The 17,972-nt window shown below is 44.4% G+C and overlaps 1 protein-coding gene and 1 pseudogene across 2 annotated transcripts in view; one reads left to right on the top strand and one right to left on the bottom strand.

Annotated features, from left to right (window-relative positions):
* Positions 1-16,337, bottom strand: part of GTF2F2 (general transcription factor IIF subunit 2) — a 169,966-nt gene extending 153,629 nt beyond the window's left edge. Inside the window, exon 1 of one of the 2 annotated variants that reach the window (XM_021929602.2) lies at positions 15,366-16,337. In XM_021929602.2, coding sequence (XP_021785294.1) covers positions 15,366-15,431 — 66 coding nt within the window. In that variant the 5' untranslated portion in view covers positions 15,432-16,337. The remainder of the gene's footprint in view (positions 1-15,365) is intronic. The other variant, XM_003913831.5, reaches the window with a different exon arrangement.
* LOC101004534 lies at positions 10,798-11,786 on the top strand (annotated as a pseudogene).
* Positions 16,338-17,972: the final 1,635 nt, after the last annotated feature.

Below are 17,972 nucleotides of genomic sequence, written 5' to 3'. Positions count from 1 at the left end.
CATTTAATCCTCACATCTCTATGGAACAGGTCTATTACCCCCATTTTACAGATGATGAATCTGAGGCACTGAGGGACTATACAATTTACTAAAGGTTATATAATTAGTAAAGATGGAGCCAGGATTCTAACCCAGGCAGTCTGCCTCCAGGGACTGTGTTTTTAACCAATACACCATATTGTGTCTGTAACTGGATACATGCAATCAAAAGGACTATAATTCTCAAAAAGGAGAAGTAGACGATATATGCCGAATCCCTATTATATAACTTATCCATCTCATTTCTTCTAAAAAGTAATTTGGACTCGAATCAGTGCATACTTCGAAAGCTATCCTATTATTAGGAGTAAATGAGATACACCAAGTATGAAGCATAATGCCTTACACAAAGCAAGTACTCAGTGTCAGGTGTCATTATTTTTTCATGATAAATTTGGAATGATAGTCCAGCTGCCAAAGCTGAGAAGGAAAGAAATTCTACCTAGCAAGACAAAAAAACACCACTTGACCACTAGTCAAATAAATTGCAGTACCTTGGAACAGCAAAAATTCAGGAATTGAAGGGTGAAAAGAAGCCCCTGATGGTATTTGTTCACTTACATACGCACTCCTCACACTAAAAGTTACTGAACAGGGCTGGGCGTGGTGGCTCACGCCTGTAATCCCAGCACTTTGGGAGGCCGAGGTGGGCAGATCACGAGGTCAAGAGTTTGAGGCCAGCCTGGCCAACATGGTGAAACCTCACCTCTACTAAGAATACAAAAATTAGATTGTGCCAGAGCAAGACTCCATCTAGAAAAAACAAATAAATAAACAAAGTTACTGAACAACTATTAAACATTATGGGTACACCGGGCGTGGTGGCTCACTCCTGTAATCCCAGCACTTTGGGAGACCGAGGAGGGCAGATCACTTGAGGTCAGGAGTTCGAGACCAGCCTGGCCATCGTGGCGAAACCCTGTCTCTACTAAAAATACAAAAACTAGCAAGACACAGTGGCACATGCCTGTGGTCCCAGCTACGTGGAAGACTGAGGCACAAGAATCGCTTGAACCCAGGAGGTGGTGGTTGCAATGAACTGAGATTACTCCACTGCACTCAAGCCTGGGTGACAGAGAGAGACTCTGTCTCAAAAAAAAAAAAAAAAAAAAAAAAAAGAGTTAGACAATATACTTGAGTCAGTCAGGTACCATGCTAAACATCCATTATCCCGTTTCATCCTTCCAATCACCCTGCAAAATCACATTCTCCTCACCCTACAGATGAGAAAACTGAGGTTCAGAGGGTTGAAATAACTCAGGTAGCTAGGATCAGATTCAAGACTCAACTCCGGACAGGTCTTTTGCTTTCTTCACTAGACCATACTACCTCTCAGGAGGGTATATGTCCTAAGGAAGAGTACGTAAAAGATCTAAGGGAAAGAGGATTTTGAAGATTCCATATCTCAACAGAACTTCTACTACGCTGTACTCCATTCATCCAAACAAGCTAAGAGGATTTGGCAAACTCCTTATGATAACTGTATCTACCCACTCGGTCTCCTTTGATTACAGGTGACAGAAAACCCACTTAAAAGAAGACTTAATGTGACAAATAACAAAAAATTCCAGAGGTAGCTTTAAGGTGGCTTCATTAAGGGCTCAAACAATGTCCCCAGGACTCTTTCACTATTTCTTACCTATCACCTCAGGTAGCAAGATGGCAGAGGCAGCTCCTGAAGAGCACAAGTCTCCTTCTCAGAAGTCCCCAGTGAAAATTTGTCTTTCATGAAGCTGACAAGGGTGTGTGCCCTTCCTTAGACCTATCACTGTTCCCAGAGATGAGATACTTCACTGGCCAGGCTGAGTCAATGACATCTTTGGGGAAGGGTAGTCAACATCACTAAAATCACACAGATTGAAAAGGGGAAGCACTGGTTTCCACAAGCACAGTCAAGATTCTGCAACAGTGTCAAAGTAAATGGATACTGGTTAAAGAAGCAAATGTCCACAACATTATCTGTTGGACAGCCTACGAATTTCTCATTATCAACAGCAGTATCCCTTTCACAACCTGTATTTCAAGCAATTATTCTGAGCACCATCTCCTAAATTCCTAGCTCTCTCCTTAGTACTTCTGTTGTGGAATCAGGAGAACCAGGGAGAGACCTTGGGGTGAATACAGGAGGATATCTTTACTGAGTGCACTCAGACCCAACGGACTTAACATCCAAAGACCGGGCCCAGAACAAAGACAGCACTTGACTTTTATACACACCTTAAAAAGGGGTGGGCTAGCTTGAAGCAGGCTTACAGTGGCGCGAACGCAGGGATACAGAGGCAGGACAAAGACGGTTAATCAAATTGTAACAGGTTCACAACTCAGGATTACACACGACTGCTGCTATGCAGCCCAGATGTCCACTATCTAGGTTTGCCTAGTGCCTAGCACAGCTTATTCCATGGCTTTCACTATGGCGCCCAGGTGGCCTGCTCAGATGGTTTATGAACTTCACCCCACTGATTAGATAAAACAGAAGACTAGAAGTCACCAGTTACAGAGAACAGGAATTTACAAACTGATACCATAAAACAAAGGAAAATTTGTTTTTCTTCTCCCTATGTTGAGGGAGTGCTGGGAGAGTCTCCAGAGCACATTCTTTTGTGTCCTGGCTTCTTAGATAGTATTATCAAGACTTTTCCTGGGTCTGGGCTGTGCCCACTGCTCCCTCTGGGACAAGTCAGCCTAATACAGGAAAGCTTATTTCTCTCTTTATTTTTCTTTCTTTAATTTCCCGCCTCACTTTGACTCCCAACAATTCTTCTAGTCCTTCAATTCGCTGACTCTAATTAACATCTTCTCACTGTCCCCCATCTGCTATGTCCTCATTTCTCTCTTTAAGGAAACTAGATTCCATGGTCCAGCACTATAATCATTCCCTTGCCTTTATCTTCCTCCGTCATACTGGCCTGGCAGAACCTTAATCCTGATTAAAGCCAATCTCTACTTTTCTTCATTAATTTATAATTTATCCATGGTTTTATTTTATTGTGTTATTCCACTTCTCTGCCACACTTGCACCTGAGCAGCTGAAGGAAAGCTCACGATCATGCTAGCTGGTCTCACATTAAATACATGGCTACAAACGTCAAGTAAGCCCTTAGTGACATCTGGCAAGTTAACTACATCTCCCTAGTCAATTCAGTTCCTCACTCCTGATTATTCAAATGTTCTCTTTTCACTTCTCGAACCTACACCTCTTCCTTCCTCCTCCCTCTGTGCTGACCTGACTTCCTCTTCCACTGAGAAAAAGCAAACCATCAAATCTAAACTTCTACATCTACCACCTAGCCACAGTTGGATCCTTTTACTCGCTTTACCCTCTTTAAACAATGGATAAACTATGGCCAATCCCTCCACTTGTGCACTGAATTTCTTTCCCTGTTATGTAACTAACCGAGGACATCTTTCCTTCAAGTACACCCTTTCTCTCCTCTATTGCCTTCTCTGCTTAATCATTCCCATTAGCACAATAATGATAATAATAGCAGCTAACACAAAGTGCTTACTAAATGTAGCAGGGAGATTTCTAAGACGGTTCCCAAGGATCCCACCTGCTATCAACCCCGTCCACTTACTGGTGTAATCTCCTCTCCTTCAGTGTGAGCAGTATCTGTGACTCAGGGCAAAAGTGACAGGACTTCACTTCTGTTACTGGGTTACATAAGATTACGACTTCTGTCTTCTCTCATTGCTTTCTCAGTCTGCACACTCTGATTTAGAAATCTACCATATTGAAGAGGCCCACGTGGCAAAACAAAAAACAAACAAACAAACAAAAAAAACACTACTGACCGGCTTTAGCCAAGAGTCAGCTAGGAACTTGGACTCTTAAGTCCAACAACCCTGGAGGAACTGAATTCTACCAACCACATGAGCTTGGAAACAATATTTCCCCAGTCAAGGCTTCAGATGAGAATCCAACCCTGGCTGATACCTTGACTATCGCCAGTGAGAGACTCTGAGGCAAAGGAGCCAACTAAGCCATGCCAGAGTCTAGCCCATAGAAACTGTGAAATAATAAATGCGTGTTGTTTTAAACTACTAAGTCCGTAGTAATAGGTTATATACCAATAGATAATTAATACATTAAGCAACAAGCACTCTTCTAAATGCTGTAAATATATCAACCATCTACTTCTCACACGGTCTTCATTTTACAGATGAGGAAACTAAGGCACAGGGAGGCTTATAAATTTGTTCAAGATCATGCACCTTGGTAAGGGCAAACTTAATAATCCTTTCCACCCAGTGTTTGATTTCTCTGCCTTTTCTTTTCTTCTTTTTTTTTTTTTTTTTTTTTTTTTTTGAGACAGGGTCTCATTCTGTCACCCAGGCTGGATTCACAATTTTGGATCACTGCAGCCTCCACTTCCTGGGCTCCAACGATCCTCCCACCTCAGCCTCCCAAGTAGCTGAACTACAGGTTTGCACCACAATGCCCAGCTAAGTTTTGTATTTTTGGTGGAGACGAGGTCTCACCACATTGCCCAGGCTGGTCTCGAACTTCTGGGCTCAAGGGATCATCTCACCTCAGCCTTCCAAAGTGCTGGGATTACAGGCATGAGCCATCGTGCCTGGTCCTCTGCCTCTCTTTATGGTAGAACTCCTTGAGAGAGTTCTCTATGTCAGCTGTCTACACTTACTCCTCTGCCACTTTGTTTTGAACTTACTCTAGATAGGCTTTCCTCCCTACCACTCCACTGAAACTGATCACAGGGTTATTAAGATCTCCAAACTGCCAAGTCAAAGTTTAGTCCTCATCTCTCATACTTATCAACAATATTTGAGAACTAATCATTTCCTATTCCTTCAAACATTTTATTCACTTGGCATCTGAGTAATCACATTCTCTCGATTTCTCCCTCTACTTCTCTGGACTCTTCCTTTTTGGTCTCCACATCTAGATGCTCATCTTTCTGGCCTCTTAACTTCAATGGCCATTGGATTCAGTCCTTGGATCCCCGCTCTTCTCTGTATACTCGCTCTCTCTCTTTTTTTTTTTTTTTGAGACGGAGTTTCGCTCTTGTTGCCCAGGCTGGAGTGCAATGGTGCGATCTTGGCTCACCGCAACTTCCACCTCCTGGGTTCAAACAATTCTCCTGCCACAGCTAATTTTGTATTTTTAGGAGAGATGGGGTTTCTCCATGTTGGTCAAGCTGGTCTTGAACTCCTGACCTCAGGCGATCCGCCTGCCTTGACCTCCTGAAGTGCTGAGATTACAGGCGTGAGCCACCATGCCCGGCCCTGTATACTCTCAATCTTATGTAACTTCGTCCAGTCTCATGGCTTTAAATACCATCTGTATAATGACAACTCTCAAACTTACAACAAGCTCAGGTTCTCCCCCAAAGTCTCAATTTATATATCCAACTGCCTATTCAAACTCTCCATCTTAATATTCAGTAAGCATTTCAAAGTTAAAATCTCCATACCAGAACTCATTTCTCCCTCATAAACCTTGCTCCTGCTGCAATTTTCCATATCTTAGTAAAAGGGAACTCCATTCTTCCAAGCACTCAGGCTGAAACCCTGGAGTCATCCTGAATATCCTTTTTCTTATACCCCAAAACCAATCAACTGATACATCCTGTCAACATCTTCAGATTATATCCAGACTCCAGCCTTTCCTCTCCAACTCAAGTTACTACCCTAGCCCAAGCCATCATCATCTCTTGAATAATGATTGTTAACAGCCTCCTGAACTCCTTGCTTCCACTTTTGCCCATGTAGTTTATTCTCAATAAAGCAGCCAGAATTGTCATCTTAAAACCCAAGTCAGATGATACTGTTCTGCTCAAAACCTTTCCATGTATTTAACAGACATCTACATAGTGCTTACTATGTTTACCAGATACTTTTCTAAACAGTTTACAAATATTATTTCATTTAATCCTTATAACAGTCCCATCATCATTCTATTTTGCAACTGCAGAAATTGAAGCACCAAAAAGCTATTTTTTGCTCAAAGTCTCACAATTACTAGTGATGAAGCTAGGATTCTAACCTAAGCGTGTCGACTCCATAGTCCACGATTTTAGTCACCATACCATGCTGCCTCTCCATGGCTGCTGGCTTTCCATCTCACTCAGAAGAAAAATCCTATAATGTCTTAGGTGACCCAGTCTCCTGGATGATCCTATCCCATATCTTCATCTCCTATTCTCCCTCTCATCTTACTCAAACCACACAGATCTGTCAACATCTGCAGTGACGTCCCATCTAAAGACCCATTTGCTGTTATTTCTGTCTGGAACACTCTTCCCATGGGTACCTGCAAGGGCAAGCCCATAAATTCCTTTACATCTCTGCTCAAAGACCATCTTATCAGTGAGGTCCTTTCCCGCCCTAGTTAAAATAGCATCACATTGCATCACATTATGTTCTAGATCCTAGATCTTGTTTTATTTTGTAACTTTTGTTTACTGTCATATATCTAGCACCTAGAATAATAGAAGAATAGTTATTTTAATGACTGGATATTGTTGAAGAAACACTAACGTAATGGCAATGATGGTTAATACTGTAATATACCTAGGATATATAATTTACTACACTTCATTTCATTCTCAGAAGGAAGTCTCAGTTCAGAGATCCACCTTAAAATAAGGGGAAGGGCTGGGCATAGTGGCTCATGCCTGTAATCCCAGCACTTTGGGAGGCTGAGGTGGGTGGATCATTTGAGCACAGGAGTTCAAGACCAGCCTGGGCAACATTGCAAAACCCCATCTCTACAAAAAATACAAAAATTAGCCAGGCGTGGTGGTGTGTGCCTGTAGTCCCAGCTCAGGAGGCTGAGATGGGAGGATCACCTAAGTCCGGAGAGGCTGAGGTTGCAGTGAACCACGATTGTGCCACTGCACTCCAGCCTGGGCGACAGTGTAAGACTCCGTCTCAAATAAATAAATAACTAGGAAGAGGACAAAATGCAAATAGTGGAGTAGGGCATTTTCTAACCTACTACTTTGCCCTCACTGCTGTACCCTGAAATGCTCTCAAAGAGAACACAAGAATGTTTGGGAGCTTTGGAACTGTTAAATGAGATTATACTTCTTCAACATATTAACCAGATCAGGATTTTCTGTGATCAAATTACCGGAGACTATAATTCAGGCCTTCAAACAAGAAAACAGTTCAAGGGAAAGTAACTATATATCATACATTAAAGCAAATTTAAGAATCAAATTCAGTGCAACAAACTGTACCTAATACAAGCAATTACCAGCTTAAAAACAGTGTGTCGGGCATGGTGGCTCATACCTATAAATCCAGCACTTTGGGAGGCTGAAGTGGGAGGATCACTTGAGCCCAGGAGTTCAACACCACCATGGGCAACATACAGAGACCCCATCTCTACAAAAAATCTAAAAATTAGCTTGTGATTCAAGGTACTCAGGAGGTTGAGACAGAAGGATCGTTTAAGCCCAGGAGTTTGATTGAGGCTACAGTGAGCCATGATCACATGCCACTGTACTCCAGCCTGGGCGACAGAGTGAGGCTCTTTCTCAAAAAATAAAATAAAATAAATTTTCTTTTTTCTTTTGAGACGGAGTCTCACTCTGTCACCCAGGCTGGAGTGCACTGGCGCAATATCAGCTCACTGCAACCTCGGCCCCTCGTGCAAGCGATTCTCCTGCCTCAGCCTCCCAAGTAGCTAGGATTACAGGCACCCACCACTACGCCTGGCTAATTTTTATATTTTCAGTAGAGACGGGGTTTCACCATGTTGGTCAGGCTGGTCTCGAACTCCTGACCTCAGATAATCCACCCGCCTCAGCCTCCCAAAGTGCTGCAATTACCACAATGCCCGGCCACAAAAATAATTTTTTAAAAAGGCCAGGGATGCCAGGCGCGGTGGCTCACACCTGTAATCCCAGTACTTTGGGAGGCTGAGGCGGGTGGATCACAAGGTCAGGAGTTCGAGTCTAGCCTGGCCAACATGGCAAAACCCCGTCTCTACCAAAAATACAAAAATTAGCTGGGCGTGGTGGTGGGCGCCTGTAATCCCAGCTACTCAGTAGACTGAGAAAAGAGAATCACTTGAACCCGGGAGGTGGAGGTTGTAGTGAGCCGAGATTGTGGCATTGCACTCCAGCCTGGGCGACAAGAGCAAGACTCCGCCCCCGCCCCAAAAAAGGCCAGGGGTGGTGGCTCACGCCATAATCCCAACACTCTAGCACTTTGGAAGGCCAAGGCAGGTGGACTGCTTGTGTCCAGGAATTTGAGATCAGCCTGGGCAACATGGTGAAACCCTGTCTCTACAAAAAAAAAAATTAGCTAGGCATAGTGACACATGCCTATAGTCCCAGCTACTCAGAAGGCTGATGCAGGAGGATCACTGCAGCCCAGGAGGCAGAGGTTGCAGTGAGCCGTTCACAGCACTTCACTCCAGCCTGGGAGACAGAGTGAGACCCTGTCTCAAAAAGAAAGAAAGAAAAAAAAGCAGATGGTGTTCCAGAAGTTAAAGGACAAAAACAAGTTTGCAGCTCATATTGCACTGTCTTCATTATTATAATAAAACTGTAGGTTCCCAGGTAAGCTCACCAGCTTATTTAATTCAACGGTTCCTAAAATACTATACTCTTGCAGTAAAAATAATAATAATAAGAGCACATTAATTATATATAGCTCTCTACACCAAGAACTTACAGAAATTGGCTTCCCAGAAGTCCCAGCCTATTAAGTTGGTCCCAGTGAGCCAAAATTGCACCACTGCACTCCAGCCTGGCAACAGAGTGAGACTCAACTCCGTCTCAAAAAAAAAAAGGGAGAGACAAAAAGGAAAAAAAAAAACATTTTTCTATTGCAAAGCTTTTAGCCTAACAAATCTGAATCACTATTTCCATACTTAGGCAAGATAATTAACCTCCCTAACCTTAAATTTTATCATCTGAAATACACAATTAGTACCTGCTTCATAGGTTTGCTTTGCAAAATACTCCATACACAAGAAATGTTAAGTTCCTTTTTCTCCTACTAGCTGCAAGGCTTTAGGGTATCACCCACTCCAGTTTCATCTCTCCCTCGTATATAACTCTCTTTGGCCAACAATGTCCAAGTGCTTGCCTGTCTGAAAAAATATAAGCTAGCCAGGAACGGTGGCTCACGCCCGTAATTCCAGCACTTTGGGAAGCTGAGGTAGGTGGATCACAAGGTCAGGTGTTCAAGACCAACATGGTGAAACCCCATCTCTACTAAAGATACAAAAAATTAGCCAGGTGTGGTGGTGCACGCCTGTAATCCCAGCTATTCAGGAGGCTGAGGCAGGAGAATAGCTTGAACCTGGGAGGCAAAGTTTGCAGTGAGCCGAGATTGCGTCACTGCACTCCAGCCTGGGTGACAGTATGAGACTCCGTCTCAAAAAAAAAAAAAAAGAAAAAGAAAAAGAAAAAGAAACCCCATCTCTACTAAACACAGAAAAATTAGCCAGGCGTGGTGGTGGATGCCTGTAATCCCAGCTACTTAGGCTGAGGCAGGAGAGCTGTTTAAACCCAGGAGGCGGAGGTTGCAGTGAGCCAAGACTGCGCCACCTGCACTCCAGCCTGGGTGACAGAGCAAGACTTCATCTCCAAAAATAAATAAATAAATAAAAGAAGAACACAACATTCATAGGGCATGATGTCCATCCTTCCAATCCTGATCCTCTCCTCCAACAAACATTAGCCACAGTGCTTACAAGAGGAAAGTTTACTGGGCTAGAAAAACATCTTTCTGTTGCCTAGAAAGCTGTTGGTTAGACCTGGTGCACCTCTCCACTTCTCCCTCCAAAAAAAGACTGTACTTCTTATCATTCAAGCCCCAATGATATTCACAACTTTAAAAATCCCACTCCTAACAATCTTGCCAACTGTATCTCCTCTTCCCCATCATATACCTTACCCTCCAGGGAACCATAACTAGAGAAAATGGTTTTCCAGAAATCTAAATATTAGAGGCCAAAAACCAACCATGCTAAAATCAGCCAGGCGCAGTGGCTCACGCCTGTAATCCCAGCACTTTGGGAGGCCGAAATGGGAGGATTGCTTGAGAAAAGGAGTTTGAGACCAGCCTGATCAACACAGCGAGACCCCATCTGTATTCTTTAAAACAATATTGAAAAATTTAAGAAAAAAGAACTCTGCTAAAATATTTTTAAACATCAGAGTCTCACTCTATTGCCCAGGCTAGCGTGCAATGGTACGATCTCTACTCACAGCAACCTCCACCTCCCAGATCCAAGCAATTCTCCTGCCTCAGCCTCCAGAGTAGCTGGGATTACACAGGTGCCCGCCACCACACCCAGCTAATTTTTGTATTTTCAGTAGAGACGGGGTTTCACCATATTGGCCAGGCTGGTCTTGAACTCCTGACCTCAAGTGATCCACCTGCCTCAGCCTCCGAAAATGCTGGGATTACAGGCATGAGCCACTGTGTCCAGCACATCACCCAATTTTTAAATCATTACTTGGTATAGGGTGCACAGCAGTGGTGTGCCCAGTAGGTAACCTAACAATACCATAAACTGAGCAATATAAACAGGGTAGTACAAACTACAAAAGACTAGCTCTATGACAAGGTAAAAATTATAGCTAATTACATGTTTTGGCAGGTGACAGCTATTGTAAAGTGTTAAATTCAATCATGTCTAATGCCTATCAAAATGTGTTTGGATCATCTTTCTTTTGTAGATTTAAGATATTCAAAATTGGCTATCTGCTCCTCCCGTTTGACAGACAGTCGCATCTTCTCTCACATCACCAGCCGCGTCCCTGAGGCACCATGGTGAAGGTGAAGGTAGGAGTCAACGGATTGGGTCATATTGGGCGCCTGGTCACGAGGGCTGCTTTTAACTTTGGTAAAGTGGATATGGTCGCCATCAATGACCCCTTCATTGACCTCAACTACATGGTCTACATGTTGCCGTATGATTCCACCCATGGCAAATCCCATGGCACCATCAAGGCTGAGAACAGGAAGCCTGTCATTAATGGAAATCCCATCACCATCCTCCAGGAGCGAGATCCTTCCAAAATAAAGTGGGGCGATGCTGGCGCTGAGTACATTGTGGAGTCCACCGGTGTCTTCACCCCCATGGAGAAGGCTGGGGCTCACTTGCAGGAAGCAGTCAAAAGGGTTATCATCTCTGCCCCCTCTGCTGACGCCCCCATGTTTGTGATGGGCGTGAACCATGAGAAGTACGACAACAGCCTCAAGATCATCAGCAATGCCTCCTGCACTAACCGCTTAGCGCCCCTGGTCAAGGTCATCCATGACAACTTCGGTATCGTGGAAGGACTCATGACCACAGTACACGCCATCACTGTCACCCAGAAGACTGTGGATGGCCCCTCCAGAAACTGTGGCGTGACAGCTGCAGGGCTCTCCAGAACATCATCCCTGGCTCTACTGGCGCTGCTGAGGCTGTGAGCAAGGTCATCCCTGAGCTGAATGGGAAGCTCACTGGCATGGCCTTCCATGTCTCCACTGCCAATGTGTCAGTCATGGACGTGACCTGCCATCTGGAAAAACCTGCCAGATATGATGACATCAAGAAGGTGTGAAGCAGGCATTGGAGGGGGCCCCCTCAAGGGCATCCTGGGCTACACTGAGCACCAGGTGGTTTCCTCTGACTTCAACAGCAACACTCACTCTTCCAGCTTCAATGCTGGGGCTGGCACTTTGTCAAGCTCATTTCCTGGTATGACAATGAATCTGGCTACAGCAACAGGGTGGTGGACTTCATGGCCCACATGGCCTCTAAGAAGTAAGACCCCGGACCACCAGCCCCAGTGAGAGAACAAGAGGAAAAGAGAGGCCCTCAATGCTGGGGAGTCCCTGCCATACTCAGTCCCCAACCACACTGAGAATCTCCCCTCCTCAGTTTCCATGCAGACCCCCTGAAGAGGGAGGGGCCTAGGGAGCTCTGCCTTGTCGTGTGCCATCAATAAAGTCCCCTGTGCTCAGCCAAAAAAAAAGATACTCAAAATTCCAGAAATAGCACTTCATTAGGCCAGAACAGTACAGGTCCTGGATATTTTGCTTTTTTGGTAAACAATCTACTACTATATTTGTTTTTCCCTAAACACACTATTTATCCCCAGTCCTGCTGGTAAGGTTTTTTTTTTTTTCCTTTTCAGATAGGGTTTCACTCTGTCGCCCAGCCTAGAGTACAAGGGGTGTGATCTCAGCTCACTGCAGCCTCAACCTCCTGGGCTCAAGTGATCCTCCCACCTCAGTCTCCCAAGTAGCTGGGACTACAAGCGTATGCCACCATGCCCAGCTAACTTTTTGTAGTTTTTGTACATAAAAGGTTTTGCTATATTGCCCAGGCTGGTCTCAAATTCCTGGGCTTAAGCAATTCGCCCACCTGGTCCTTCCAAAGTGCTGGGATTCCAGGCATGAGCCACTGCACCCGGCCTTCCATAAGCTCTTCTTGAAAGCTTGTTTGGAGGTTCCAGCAGGGGAGTACAGCCACATATATACCCTTGACTGAAGACCAGTCCTCCTCTATCGGGATGGTCATCCTCTTTGATCAAGGGTGCAGCTTCAGGAGGGACATACATGGAGTGGAGTGGGAGGAAGGGGACACCCACCTAGCCAGCCAGATTAGCCAAATCAACCCTGGTGATCAATGGGGTGACAGATGTCCCAGCCAGATCACACTCACATCCAATTTTTTTTTTTTTTTTTTTTTTGAGACAGGGTGTCACTCTAGTTGCCCAGGCAGGAGTGCAGTGGCACAATCTCGACTCACTGCAACCTCCAAACAGGCTCTTCTTAAACATCACCTTCTCTATGATGTCTTTCCAGTTCTGGTGAAGCATTAATTTTTTTCCTGCTCAAAACTCTAAGAGATCTTGTATGTACAGTCCTTACTGCATTTACACAGTTCTGTAACTGTCTGGTGATGGAATTAAATATGTACAAGATGACCTTGATATATCCTAGGAAGAAACATTTTTTAGCAACAAAGATCAGAACTCAAGGTATTATTTTTAACAGAAAATATTAATGTAAGGAGAAAAAACTTGAAATCAATACGTAGTTCAAATAAAATTCTGATTAGATGAGAATGAAGACACACTTTCTAAGCAACAAGTTACTATTTCTTTTTTTTTTTTTTTTTTCTGAGATGGAGTTTTTGTTCTGTTGCCCAGGCTGGAGTGCAACGGAGCAATCTCAGCTCACTGCAACCTCCGCCTCCCAGTTTCAAGCAATTCTTCTGCCTTAGTCTCCTAAGTAGCTGGGAATACAGGCGCATGCCACCACAACCAGCTAATTTTGGTATTTTTAGTAGAGATGGGGTTTCACCATACTGGCCAGGCTAGTCTCAAACTATTGACCTCATGATCCACCTGCCTCGGCCTCTCAAAGTGTTGGGATTACAGGTGTGAGCCACCGTGCCCGGCCCAATCCTGTGATAATTTTCTAAATGTGACTCTGGTTACTTACCCTCCCCTCTAATTCGTACTGCACACTGCCAAACATTTTTTTTTTCTGAATAAATATTTGGCATCTCTACCTCACTCAAATCCTCCAAAAAGTTTGTTACTTCCTTGTAAACTAAAGTTAGAACATCTCCGTTTCATGATATGACAATCTGAGTATATGGTCCCAACCTTTATCTACACAGATCTTCTGCTCTAGGTTCTCTCTGTTTTCCACGACACGCCATGCTGATTATGTATTTTGAGTCTTGCATTTCTGTTCCATTCCCCATGGTATACGCTATGTCCACCCACCCAAATCCTGTAAGGCGTAAACACTGAGCATTTACCATGCTCCTAGAACAATGGCACCATCTCAAGTCACACCATTTTTTCAAGCTTTTTGCTTCTACAAGGGCCATCTCCTCCTTAGTGACTCTCCTCCAATTAACACGCTGCTGGAGACAGAAATGCCTATTTAATTCATCCTTTTAAGTCACACTGAGCTTGGAAATAAGTCAAATCAGTGCCACAGATTAAGGCGAGGGTTAAAGAATGAGAGGTCATGCATTTATTCATCACCTTTTTGTTGAGTAATTATCATGTGCCAAACACTATTCTGGGTATGACAGGCAAATATCCAGTCTCATGGAATGTGATTTTGTGTGTTGGAAAGACGGAGGTAACCAACTTTGAACATATTAACACAAAATCACCCTACACTGTGAAAAGCGCTTTGAAAAATGTAACGGCCGGGCACGGTGGCTCACGCCTGTAATCCCAGCACTTTGGGAGGCCAAGGCGGGCGGATCACGAGGTCAGGAGATCGAGACCATCCTGGCTAACACGGTGAAACCCTGTCTCTACTAAAAATACAAAAAATTAGCCGGGCGTGGGGGCGAGTGCCTGTAGACTCAGTTACTCGGGAGGCTGAGAGAGGAGAATGGCGTGAACCCGGGAGGCGGAGCTTGCAGTGAGCCGAGATCGCGCCACTGCACTCCAGCCTGGGCGACAGAGCAAGACTCTGATTCAAAAAAAAAACAAAAGAAAAGAAAGAATGTAATACGGATCTGTCGTGTTAGCAAATGATTATAAGGGAGCTATTTTTAAGAAGGCCTACAAGAAAGACCTCTTAGATGTAATTGACGAGAACTCAGCCATATGATAAATCAGTTAAAGCATTAAGAAACCGAAAGTCCTTACATTTTAAGTCTCAACGACTTTCAGGATCACATTTTGAATTTGCTTAAGTACTATGAAACTCCCCTAGGAGAAAACACTCCCCAACATGAAACAGTAAAGCACAAATAGTGCCCGCTGTGAGCTAACCAAAATTGCTGTCTTTACATAAAACATTTATTGACGGCCAGTTTCATCAGACCCAAATGTGCTCTGAAAGAATACTCCAGTCCAACGACCTCTCCTGACCTCTCCTTCTGTTTGTTCAGGGCTCTCTCGCCTCTTTTGAGAGCTTCATTAAGGACCATCAACCTAAGAGAATAAGAGTACGCAGGGACCAGTTCTAGTTTCTCGCCGAAAAACTGTACAGAAAGCAGACATTCAACTAGGCTCATGGCTAAAACCAGTTTCAGGGAAAGATACAAGGAATTCTTCGGTCTGGGATAAAATGCACCGCCCAAGTCTAGGAACACCAAGACAGGGCTCCAGGAAAGCCGTGAGAAAGAGATCTAGTCCAGGATGATTCAGACCAGTAACCGGCTGAAAGACACTTTGCGTCCCTAAACTAATCTCCTCATCTGCAAACAGATACAACAATGACTCCTGCCTCTCAAAATATGTGAAGCTCTAACGAGATAGCCGTAAAAGAACTTTAAGAGGTGCACGGAGCGGGATGGGCTCAAGTTACTTAAATTATACTTGTGTTAGGAGGAGCGCAAGTGGGAGACTCGTGAACATTACCTTGACTAGCCACACTCCTGTGTTCTGTTTGGCGCCGGTCAGGTCGAGTTCCCCGCGCTCGGCCATGGGTCTGTTGCCGGTGGACGCGTGCGGCCTACAGCAGCGACACCAGGAGCCGGAGGGCTGAGAAGTGGGCGTCCGGAACAAAGGGCAAGCCGCGCTGAGAGGTGAAGAGGCGGCGTTCCTTACCTGGCAGGACACTGGAAACCTGGGGGAAAGAGGAACACGCCGCCGGGAGCCGAGACTGCGCCTGCGCACTGTACGTCCGTACGGCGCGCTGTTGCAGACAAACTTTCTGTTTCGGAAATTCCTTGGGTGGGCGTGGCTGTCAGCGTGGTGTGTATCTGACTGATTAAAACATAGGGTGAGATGAGCCAAAACGTTAGCAACGTATTTAAAGACATGGCCAGCATAACTGAAGAAAAAGATTATCAGAACGGAAAAACGGGGTTCAAAGAGACAAAAGTTGTCAGAACGTGTCCAACCCTAGCCAAAGAGAGAGAGAGAATATTTGAAGGACAGGCTTAGGTTAGTAAATTGGCATCCCCCCTGGCCAACGTCATTAGCACAAGTGGGCACTGGGATCAGACTTGGTAGCCCTGGGTATATTGAAAACATACCGTTTCTAGACCTGAAAAGAAAGCCGTGTTTCAGTTCAGAGGCTGCCCGAGCTCCTCTGATTAAGCAAGCAGAGCACCTCATATTCCAAAACCCGGAGGTCTGTGACGAAACGAACAAGTAAGAGACAAACCTGATCGTTTCCTCCCCTGCTTAAACAGTTTTCTCTTTCTCTTCTTGCCTCTAGAATAAAATTCAATCCTCCTGCTTCAACTGGGCCCTCTCAATTTCATCCGTTTTCCCCTCCCACCATTACTCCACCATGCACCGAACCACACCAAACCCAGCAGACTTCCCGGAACACGTCAGAATCTTCCTCGGTCATTTCAGAGCCTCTGCACACTGGATTCCCTTCCTCGGAAGCCCTCTTTTACCCCTGCCCTCACTCCCACTCTTTCCTCTGGTTGGCAAACTCCTACTTATGGTTCAAGACCAATGGAAATGTCACTTCCTATGAGATCTTTTATCAACTTCCCCAGAAGAAATTAGTTTTTCTTCACATCACAGTGTGATACTTAGCACTCTGCACTATAATACATATGTTTACATATCTGCCTTTGCTTTTCAGACAACGAACTCCTCCTAGGCAGAAGGAGCTTTATTGAGGTATAATTTACAAATAAAAAATAGTGCTTTATTCATGTTATATCCACAATGTATAGCACAGTGTTTGACACATTGTCAGGTTTCAGTAGGCTTTGGGTGAAAGAACATTCGCTGAAGAGAAACAAACAGTAAGGTATTGTTAAGAAGGGCAAGTAATGTATTGAATCACACATCAGAGCCTTGCACAAAATTGAGGAAATTTTATATGTGTTCAGCACAGGGCCAGGAAAAGCTGTCAGAACTCTGCGATTAGCTAGCAAAATTAACAGGAAAGATGGGAAGAGACCTGGAGTGTGTCGAAAATGAAAGTTTCAGTGGCTCGACCCTGTAACCCCACCTTTGGGAGGCTGAGGTGGGAGGATTGTGTGTGCCCAGGAGTTCAAGGCTACAGTGAGTCATGATCGTGCCTTGCACTCCAGCCTGGGTGACAGAGCAAGGCCCTGTCTCTGAAAAATAAATACTAAAACCAAAATTTTTTTTGGCCAGGCACAGTGGCTCACGCCTGTAATCCCAACACTTTGGGAGACCGAGATGGGAAGATCACTTGAGGGTAGGAGTTCAAGACCAGCCTGGTTAACATAGCGAGACCCCCATTTCTAAAAAGAAGAAAAAGAAAAAACAATTTTAAGCAGAAAATGAAGGTTTCTTCTTGTGCAACAACTTGGAAAAGGGCCTAAAACATATAAAGGGTAAGCAGATGAAGGGAACTGCTCTAAGCTTTACTCAAGTAGAAGGAATAAATTGAAATATGAGACCATGGGAGAAGAGAAGCAAAGTCTAGAGCACCCCAGGAATAAACTTTAAAGATTGGAGCCTTGGCCTTGGTCTCTGGGTCATGGGAGGCCTTAAAATGTGTATGTGGTGTGTGTATGTGTGTGTGCACAGAGATTGGGAGAGAAAAAATGGTTGATGAAAAGGCTAGAGAAGAAAGGAAAAGTGGAGATTTAAAAATGATTATATAGAAGAAAGAAAAAAACAACTTATTGAGCACATCTTCCTCATACACTGTTGAACAAAGAGCAAGCTTCCCCTACTGTCCTTTTCAAACAGCTTGAAGAGGGATGTTTACAGAACCGTGAGAGAAAAGGAGGGCATGGCCTCTGTGGAGGCCCTTAGGGTGATAGATATTACAGCCAGATCCCTCACCTTCCTAAGGACTCATTATATGCCAGATGCTTGGCTAGTTGTGTTTTGTATTATCCCATTTAATCCTTATAACAATTTGCCAGAGTAGATATTATTTTTCCTCAATATAGCCCTATATGTCATTAAACATATCAACATCCAAGAGCTGAGAACACATCCCAGGATGGGGCTCACAGAGCATAGGATGCAGAGGCCAGTGCCCTAAAAAATGTAACACCAGAATTTTTTACTCCCTCA

This window comes from Papio anubis, chromosome 15 (assembly GCF_008728515.1).
Source record: "Papio anubis isolate 15944 chromosome 15, Panubis1.0, whole genome shotgun sequence".
NCBI lineage: Eukaryota > Metazoa > Chordata > Mammalia > Primates > Cercopithecidae > Papio > Papio anubis.
This window is presented reverse-complemented; position numbering and strand designations above follow the sequence as displayed.